This window comes from Sinocyclocheilus grahami, unplaced genomic scaffold (genome assembly GCF_001515645.1).
Source record: "Sinocyclocheilus grahami isolate Dianchi unplaced genomic scaffold, SAMN03320097.WGS_v1.1 scaffold679.1, whole genome shotgun sequence".
In the NCBI taxonomy this organism is placed as follows: Eukaryota; Metazoa; Chordata; class Actinopteri; order Cypriniformes; family Cyprinidae; genus Sinocyclocheilus; species Sinocyclocheilus grahami.
Genome location: NW_015505858.1, coordinates 379,522 through 389,857, shown reverse-complemented (window position 1 = coordinate 389,857; position 10,336 = coordinate 379,522). Strand labels below are relative to the sequence as shown.

At 37.6% G+C, this 10,336-nt stretch overlaps 1 protein-coding gene across 1 annotated transcript in view; it reads right to left on the bottom strand.

The window, feature by feature from the left end:
* Positions 1-6,958: 6,958 nt before the first annotated feature.
* Positions 6,959-10,336, bottom strand: part of LOC107559242 (MHC class II regulatory factor RFX1-like) — a 37,384-nt gene continuing 34,006 nt past the window's right edge. Inside the window, exons 16-18 of the mRNA XM_016242989.1 lie at positions 9,822-9,975; positions 9,593-9,638; positions 6,959-8,662 (exon numbers count right to left, since the gene is read on the bottom strand). Of these exons, the coding sequence (XP_016098475.1) occupies positions 8,502-8,662; positions 9,593-9,638; positions 9,822-9,975 (361 nt within the window). The 3' untranslated portion in view covers positions 6,959-8,501. The remainder of the gene's footprint in view (positions 8,663-9,592; positions 9,639-9,821; positions 9,976-10,336) is intronic.

Genomic DNA, 10,336 nt, shown 5'->3' with positions numbered 1-10,336 from the left:
TATATATATCAGATATTACTGTTGGTCGTATAACATTTCAGTTGTAAAACAGTTGTTAAATATTAAAAGTTTTGCGACTTCCATCTTACCTCGTTAAACTTTACTGACACTTTATGCTGAAATTCGCGCTCTGGTTCGGTGAACAGTAAACCCCGCCTACTTTAAGGCAGGCCTGCCTAAAATGTAACTTTTAGAACATTTTTTGGCAGGCAATTAGGCTATTTCTAATCATTGTCCCCCTTAAACGTCTATGATGGTTACGTTACGACCCTGCAATGCTTAGAAACCACCCAATATTGTAATGGGCAAAAACTTTTATGTTTTCTTCAGAAAAGATTAAATGTATTTTAATAAAGCTGTTTTCTTATTATAAGAATTTAATGGCCTGGAGAAGGACATCCTTTAGCAGTAGCTGCGGTCGGACGTCAGCGCTGATTGTGGCCGTTAGCACGTCAGCAGTACCTGCTGGCGAGGACTTGGAGATTAGCTTGAACGTTTGCAGAGCAACGGCAGAAGGGACACAGGAAGACTCACAGGTGGCCGCTGGGCGGAGGAGGACACACATGTCAGGATGAGAGAAAGAGAGAGAGGCAGAGATGGGCATATGCTCTCTCTCCACGACTTGGCTGAGGCGTTTCACACGCTAGAACGCCGAACGGCCAACAGGAACAACAGGAGAGAGATATAAAAGAGGCAGACGAGTAAAGAGGCAGCGCTGGCACGTGCGTTTGAAATCCTGACACGTAAAGAATGCGTTCTTCCTCGTCATGTGGAAAAGTTGGTATTATTAGTCAGGGGATTGATGGAAAACGGGAAAAGGAGGGGGAAAAGGCCCAACTTGGCATGGACCAGATCTTAGGGGAGACGTCCAAATATAGCCAGACGTCTCGGAGTATTGAACAACAGCAGCTCAGCTTACGTCCTCAAACCTGCCCGTCCCTCTTTCCAATGCCCTCTTGCTCTCTATTCTACAACTTATCTTTGTTTTCCCTCATCGCAGGACTAGAGTAAAGTGTTTTGCCTCACCATCTGACATAAGTTGAGCTGCATCAACAGTACCACTTTTTCGTCCAGGTTAACAGATGCATATAAAAATGTAAACAGATTTTTTTTTTAAAGGACTGAATAAAAGTGACCAGTGTTTAATTTAGGAAGCAAGAAGCACATCAGAAGTGCAGTAGTATCTTCAAAGACTATAGAATACCCAAGACATGTCACTCATATAGTTTTGAATGGGGAAAAAATGCAACGGTCAATATGGTCACGTTATTGAATGAAGCCCCGCCTTCTGAGCAAAAGAGCCAATTCCTAATCGGTAAAGACAGCGCATCACTGCAGCTGCCGTTAGAACAAAGACACTAGAAGGCAAGCCTGCAACCATTAGCCGAAAAAGCATAACGGCTAAAGCTAACGCTTCCGGTCTGGCAGTACGTGGGAAAGGAGACCAGAGGCCGCTTTTTTTAATGGATGTCAATGGAGGATTGGCTTCACTTCGCCGAATAAACAGCTTTTTAGAGGAAACGGCTTATCATTTAATGAATCGACAGCCTATCTGCTAATCTTCAACATGTTTTACACTATACAATACTTTTGGATTGTACTCATTTTAGATTTTACCTCGAAAAAAAATGCTGTTTTATAAGAAGTCACTGACTTTTTGCGACAGGTGGGATTCATCTTACGGCACATCTCATTCATTCATGGTATCCGTAAAGCACAACTCTAACTGAAATTCAATGTCAAGGCTGTAATGTGATTGGTTATTAAGGGACACATGATCCAAGTTAGCCTTTGCACTTTCTCCAATAGTAAGTAATACAGACCCACTCATCTCCCTATAGTAAGATAATCTCTGGTTAGAAGTCCCGGTTGCTATACAGTCAACGCTCTGAGACATGCGCTTAGGACTGCATATGTGCACTGGCTGATCTAGCCTGAAAAATAAGCTTTTTAACGCTTTTTGAGCAAAATAAACAACTTTTATGATACAGTTGTCAGATTTCATTGGCGATTTCAAATATGAAATTTAATTGTAAGCTTGATGAACAGTTTTGGAGAATTTGATGTTTCCCTGTTCATAGAGATAGGAGCTGCACTTGCATACCCGAGAGGCATTTCAAAGATGGCTGCCGAGTGACATGACTTGCCTTAAAGGGACTTTGGTGTCATTGATATCACAGAAGTATCATTAATATACTGTTAAGTCAACCCAATATTTATTCAGACACCTTTAACATTTCTTACATTATCAGTTTATTCACTATAGTTTATAAAGAACTAAAGAACTCAGATTTAAACTGTGTCAGAACAAATTCTCTTGATCAGTGGCGTGCACGGGGTGGGGGCTTGAGCCCCTGCCCCTTTAATCGCAACGCTTAAGTAACCTTTAAAGTTTGACCATATAAATATATAATTGAGAAAGCCTCCACGATGTACTGATCAGTCTGTTGTTCAGAGATTGTTGGTCAGTATCGCATAAGGTTCAAACGCATTCATGCAGTCCTGAGGAATAGAAAGCAGTTGTTATTAAGCATCTGGGCGAACAGCTGCAGCCAAGTACTGGAGCTGTTGGATGGTGCCAAACCAGATAAAACTTAAACTACATTCCATTTGTGCACTTCTTTAAACTTGGTGTACACTCTTAAAGGGTTAGTTCACCCAAAAATGAAAATTGGCTTGTGTTTTACTCACCCTCGAAGCATCCTAGGTGTATATGACTTTCTTCTTTCAGATGAATCGAGTCGAAGTTAGATTAAAAAAATTGTCCTGGCTATTCCAAGCTCTATCATTGCAGTCAGCGGGTGTTGCAGTTGAACAGCCCACAAGTCGTCAAATAAAGCGCACGCATTCATAATAACACGTGCTTCACATGGCTCCGGGGGGTGAATAAAGGCCTTCTGTAGTGAATCCATGCATTTTTGTAAGAAAAATATCCATATTTCAAACGTAATAAACACTTTTATATCACTTCCGCCAACTGTCATACGCGGAAGCCGTTCCGGTGGATGACCTAGCACGTCGACGGTGCGTGATTAGTGACGAACGCGGAGAGACAACAAAACAAAATGCTGGTCACGAATTAGAAGTACAAACCGAAGATTTGCAAAGAAAAATGTTGGAGGATTTCGATATAAGCCAAGAGGAGACTGGTTTTCCTTTGCTAAAATAAGCAATCCTATTCAGTTGTTAAGTGGTGACGTAAGAAGCGTTGTCTCCAGGTCCAAGCCTCAACTCGCTTCACTTGAGAATACTACCTCAGCAGCCGTTTATGAGAACTGTTTATTCATATTAAACATTTAAGCTAAACGTTTTCAAACTTACGGTCTACACTACAGTCTTCATGCTCACAGCATCCCAAACACAAATAATTTGTATATTTATTTATTTATATTTTCATTGTCTGGCTATCTGGGATTTATGTATGGAGTTAAAGGTTAGGATTATAATTTTTTTTGGTAGTATTATATCACATTGTGAGTGTATATTAGCACTTTTTGTTGTTTTCTCGTGGTATCTGATAGAGCGTTTGGACACGGAAGCAGTGACATGTGACGTCAGACTTAACAAGCGGATAAACAAACTCGTGAGACTAGCATATCTCAGAGGCGTGCGCTACGCATACATCATACACCTTCCGCGTATGACAGATAACGAAAGTGAGAGAAAAGTGTTTATTACGTTTGAAATATGGATATTTTTCTTACAAAAACGCATATATTCACTACAGAAGGCATTTATTCAGCCCCCAGAGCCGTGTGAGGCACGTTTTATTATGAATGCGCGCACTTTATTTGACGACTTGTGGACTGTTCAACTGCAACACCCGCTGACTGCAATAATAGAGCTTGGAATAGCCAGGACAAGTTTTAATATAACTCCAACTGGATTCATCTGAAAGAAGAAAGTCATATACAGCTAGGATGCTTCGAGGGTGAGTAAAACACAAGCCAATTTTCATTTTTGGGTGAACCAACCCTTTAAGGGCTTGTCACGCTACACTTTTCATTCCACAGACTTGCGTTCATATATGAATACATATACATATGCATGTGAATGCAGGAGACCTGAAACGCAAGCACATGCAAAGTCAAAGCTCAAGTTTGGTGAACTCTAACCTGTGAATTTGCACCAAGTGAAGACAAAAGAAAAAAAATGTTTTTCATTCTATGACATTTTTTTGTATAAAAAGTGTTATTGGTGTGTTCACACAAAAAATTCCAAAAAGAAAAAGTGCACTTCAAATCACCGGATGATGCACTGATTTAAAAAAAGAAAAGAGTGAATGTTGAATACTTCAAACATTCAACTGTCAACACTCAGTAGCCCACATCGTGAATAGAATAAGTGCATAGTGTATAGTGCATCATTTGGGACACAACATTAAAAAATTAAATGAAACCTTAAAAAAAATAATGTTTTGTGCGGTGAAAAAGTTCAACAATGTTCAAGGTTCTTCATTGAACCATCAATGCCAATAAAGAACCTTTATTTTTTACGAGTGTACAATTCAAATAAAATACACCAGGTTTGATAAACTAACAGCTTACTGTGGTGTCTGAAGTCTAATTATGTCCTGTTACTCTTAGCTGTCCTGTGCCATGTGTGCCAACAACACTGAAAACAAAAAAAGCAGTATTATTCTGCCCCCTATTGATGGCACATGGAAGCTCCCCGGAGTATCTGTGCTAAGCACGTGTTGTGGATAAAAATGTACCACAATGTTTTCAGTTTTAAGATCTTTGAGAAATTACAGGATGCTTTCCTATGAACAACTGAGAAGAAACTCAAGTTGACTGGCCTGGAAAATCTACAGGTGAGCAAACAGCAAAGGAAACCACTGATACCAGTGAGAACCTATTTGGAGGACTGCAGATTTTCAAAGCAAGCTCATTGTCGTCTGACTGAAAATTTCCACCTGACCTTCTGAACTTCAGCAAAGGCATCTACAGGGAACAAGTCTCTATCTTTACAGTGAGTTGCATCTTTGATTGTTACTTTCCTGTTTAAGCTGCTTTGAATCTATTACTATTGTATAAAGTACTATCAAAATAATGATGACTTGTTATAAAGTGCATTAAATATATATACATATATATATATATATATATATCAGCTAATCAACTCAAAACACCTGCAAAGGTTTTCTGAGCCTTCAAAATGGTCTCTCAGTTTGGTTCACTAGGCTACACAATCATGGGGAAAACTGCTGATCTGACAGTTCATTGACACCCTTCACAAGGAGGGTAAGCCACAAACATTCATTGCCAAAGAGGCTGGCTGTTCACAGAGTGCTGTATCCAAGCATGTTAACAGAAAGTTGAGTGGAAGGAAAAAGTGTGGAAGAAAAAGATGCACAACCAACCGAGAGAACCTATAAGATAACTTATGAGGATTGTCAAGCAAAATCGTTTCAAGAATTTGAGTGAACTTCACAAGGAATGGACCGAGGCTGGGGTCAAGGCATCAAGAGCCACCACACACAGACGTGTCAAGGAATTTGGCTACAGTTGTCGTATTCCTCTTGTTAAGCCACTCCTGAACCACAGACAACATCAGAGGCGTCTTACCTGGGCTAAGGAGAAGAAGAACTGGACTGTTGCCCAGTGGTCCAAAGTCCTCTTTTCAGATGAGAGCAAGTTTTGTATTTCATTTGGAAACCAAGGTCCTAGAGTCTGGAGGAAGGGTGGAGAAGCTCATAGCCCAAGTTGCTTGAAGTCCAGTGTTAAGTTTCCACAGTCTGTGATGATTTGGGGTGCAATGTCATCTGCTGGCGTTGGTCCATTGCATTTTTTGAAAACCAATGTCACTGCACCCATTTACCAAGAAATTTTGGAGTACTTTTCCATACCACCTCAGCAGTGCCACAGGCTGATTGTCTCCATGCCACGCCGCACTGATGCAGTAATTCATGCAAAAGGAGCCCCTACCAAGTATTGAGTACATGTACAGTAAATTAACATACTTTCCAGAAGGCCAACAATTCACTAAAAATGTTTTTTTTATTGGTCTTATGAAGTATTCTAATTTGTTGAGATAGTGAATTGGTGGGTTTTTGTTCAATGTGAGCCAAAATCATCACAATTAAAAGAACCAAAGACTTAAACTACTTCAGTCTGTGTGCATTGAATTTATTTAATACACGAGTTTCACAATTTGAGTTGAATTACTGAAATAAATGAACTTTTCCACGACATTCTAATTTATTGAGATGCACCTGTGTATACTGTATATATATATATATATATATGTGTGTGTGTGTGTGTGTGTGTGTGTGTATATTCAGACATACACACTATATTTCAAATGCTTTAGGTGGGTTAGTAAGGTTTTTTTTTTTTTTTACTGCTTTTACTGTTAGTTTTTTTTTATCAAATAAATGCAGCCTAGGTGAGCACAAGAGGCTTCAAAACTGACACCAAATATTTGACGGTAGTATGTAATATAAACACTTTTAATTCATTCTGAAAGGAAGACAGCTTTCTTTCTGTTGGTTCTTTGTACCATCAAGTGTGGCTGGCTTTGCCCTAACTTTTTTCTTGATATCGATGGGCTGCTTTTCTCAGAAACGTCTACGAGATACATAATGTGACAATCTGACAGGAAAGTACCTTGGCACGTAAACGCATAAACCCCTTCTCTTTACCACATGTGATGTTTCCTTGTCACGTTTGCTGGTTTTGGACAGGATGTCGCACACTGATGTTAAGACTACAGTTAGTAAGGCACTGACGAATCATTATCACAGCGTAGGTGTGATGGATTCAAGAGTAGTTGACCAAAAAAGTACATACAACTAGATAGTTGAAACAATTCACAATTTTAGAAATTATTAATTTATTCATATTTTAAATTAAAAACATCTGGATTTCATTTGATAACTGCAAAGGCACAACCATTCTCATGGTTCAGATTACTCAAAACACTGCCACACTTTTTTTTGTTTTGTTCCCCTCCCCCCTTTTTTGAGCAAGAAATGGAAACAACTTAAAAAAATTGAAAAGGGAAATTCATTTTGTTATGAAAATGGCTGTCATACAGAGGATCTCCAGATCTTCTGATATGTTTCCTGTGGTTCGATCAAGAGAATCAGAGGGAAAGAAAAGCATCATGCTGGTTTGAGATCAGTCCGCATCTACAGCAGAAATAATCATAGTTTACATATGTCGAATGATATGGGATATAGAGTTTTAATGTGCTGTAGTTCTCTCAAATTGATCATTAAATATGCCACAAGAACAGAATTAAATTAATGAGTCTTGAGAAGGAAATGGCCGAAAGATCGTTTCGCTCTCTACTTGGACATTTCCTAGCTACTATGGGCAGTGGTGTCAAGTTTGTTTGAAGTGTTCTAGTAAAATATCTTGACCCAAATCTCAAACACACAGCAAACCATCAAATATGCACTAAACAGTGTTAGACAACGCTGTACACATCGAGATTGTCACTTTGTGACCATAGAAACAAGTATGTAAGGACAGAAACATTTAATGTCTTGTGCCAAGCTCAGGACGACGTTTGGCAAGAAGAAAAAGTGCAACAAAACAGAACAGAACGAAAAACCATATAGAAAAATAAGAAGTGAGAGGAAAACCAGACTGGGGGGGGTTGACCTCTCCTCTCATTTCTGTTAAACTGCTGTCATTTGCAGAGGTAGCCCTAAAAAGCCCCTATAAAAAAAAAAAAAATAATAAAAATACACAACCCAGCTGAATCACATACACCCAGTAGACTCATGGGAAATTGAGTTTTTAAAGAGCCGGGCTGTAATATGCTTAACGCATTTACTGACATGGCAGTCACTGAAGGCATCAAGAACTTAAAAAGGTACCACTGACGAAAACAACTATCAACACTTCTTGAGAACCACGGACGGTCATTCGCACATCATGCACAAAAACACACGCGTTGGCGCTAGCCGATAAAAACGATAAGGTCCCGGGTCACTCACAATCACACGAACAACGCACGAATAGGCAGAAAGTATACATCAACACACAACACGCTCACTTACAGTCCATCTTTTCTCCCTAACAACCATTTCAGGTTAAAAAATGCTTGACTGACAGTTTCATTCAGGTTTCAGTAGCCAATCAGAGTGCAGTCTATCGCGAACGACTCTTAGGATCCAGTTGCAGCAGGTTTCGTTTGTGTTCTTGCGTCTTAACAGCTAATAGAGACAGAATCAGGTTTAGATTCGAGAGCTATTGTTAGTGACCTCTACACCCTGTCTAAGATCTTGATCTGATCGTTGATGGTGCTCATGTTATGAGTGTGTGAGGGCGGCACTATCTGTGTCTCTGTGTTTCAGTGAACGCTTGTGTAATGTGCATTTGAGACGTCGATGGGCATGGAAATGTACATACGAACATTTGAAATGTTGTGTAAACATGCAGCTGCAGCATTTCTGTTTTTTAGATGCATGTGTTGGTTTAAGTGCAGGAATGATGGGCGAGTGTTATGTGGAGCGTGTGCTTTGTAGGTGCATGTGTGTATTCAAGTTCTTAGTTATCCATGCTTCCTGTGGTGAACAGCACCCTCTGGTCGGTTCGAGCCAGCTTAGCGGGCGGTTCTAGAGATTCGTCCCCGATAGCGCCCCCATCAGACTGCAGAGACAACTCCTGACACTCATCGTCGCTGTCTTCCTCCTCCTCCTCTTCCTCTTCTGAGACACAATGACATATAGAGATTGTCAGTTATAAAAATACATATATTTTATTCAGTACTGAAAAACATTTATAATCCATCTGATATTTGTTTAATTATTTAAAAATTACAATCAACTTTAAATCACATTATACATTCGTGAAAATAATAATTACTTTATTTTAAATATATAGACATTTTTATTATTACCAAATCAATGTGTTTTTATTTGTAATATTTTTGTTTTAAAAATATTAATAATATATTTGATATTTTGTATTACATTAAAATGTAATTTGCATTCATTATAATTTACTGTAATTAATAATCACTTCATTTTTAGTACATATACAATTTCATTATTTTATTATAAATTAAATGTATTTTTATATTCATATTTTTTTAATCTTCTTTCAAAATAATGATAATCCATCTGGTATTTTTTAATTATTTTAAAATTACAATAAAAATGACTGATAATTAATATTAATAATAATTATTACTTCATTCAAAAATGGATAATCCATCTGATATTTTTTTATTATTTTAAAATTACAAAATTTACAAAATTGAAATTTAGTGAAAATAATAATTACTTTATTTTAAATACATATACATTTTACCAAATCAATATATTTTAATTTGTAATATTTTTTCAAAATATTGATAAAACATTTTATAATTTTTAATTATTGCATTGAAATACATTAACTACATTAACTAATTGCATTTAACTTACATTAATTATAAATTACTGTAAATAATAATTGATATTATTTATATATTTATATTTTTTTTAATTCTTTCAAAATATCGATAATCCATCGGGTATTTTTTTATTATTTTAATATTACTTCTAATAAATATAATTACTTCATTAGTAAATGAAGAAGAAACTTTACAAATCTGTGACTTTGTGTATTTGGAGTTTGTGTGTAAAACTACTAACCTTTATCAGGATCAAGCGGGTTCAAACTTCGACCAAGACTTGCAAACTTAAGGAGCAAAAGAGAGAATTATGACATTTCAAACACTACAGTCAGAATCGGTCTTTCACAGTTCCTTAGTTTAATATCCTGTTATGAGAGGAGTGACGCACTTTAGTTTTGTCTTACACACTGAAATGAGAAGTGTGTCTGAGATCAGGTAAAGATTTCTGTGTCTGAGTGTGTTTGTACCTCTCCCATGACAGCAATGGGAGTTTCACCCTTGGCCTGGGCAACTCTGTGCTCTATCAGATAGTACATGTACTCATCATAAAGCAGGCGGATTAGGTGAAATGAGCCGAAGCTTGCAGCACTGCGGAGAGTCAGGTCTCGGATCACCATAGAGCTAAAGAGAAAACAAAGAAAAGATACAGGAAGTGTGAGAACCAGAAAAGAGCAGTGGGCTGGGTAAGACATTACAGTTACTGGCTCCAACAGTCATTACAACTCTCTTCTAAAACCTAGCACGCAACGTGAAGACACTGCCTTAGAGGATTCATTGATAGATAAATCTAAGAGGGCACTGCATGTATCAGTACCAGCAACAAATCCTAGAATGAACTGACAACATTTTCAGGAACTTTTTCAATATGGCCAACAGAGTCAGAGGAAATTATGTAGAGGTATAGTATATGCTATTCAGCAATAAATAAATAAAAATTATAATATATATATATATATATATATATATATATATATATATATAT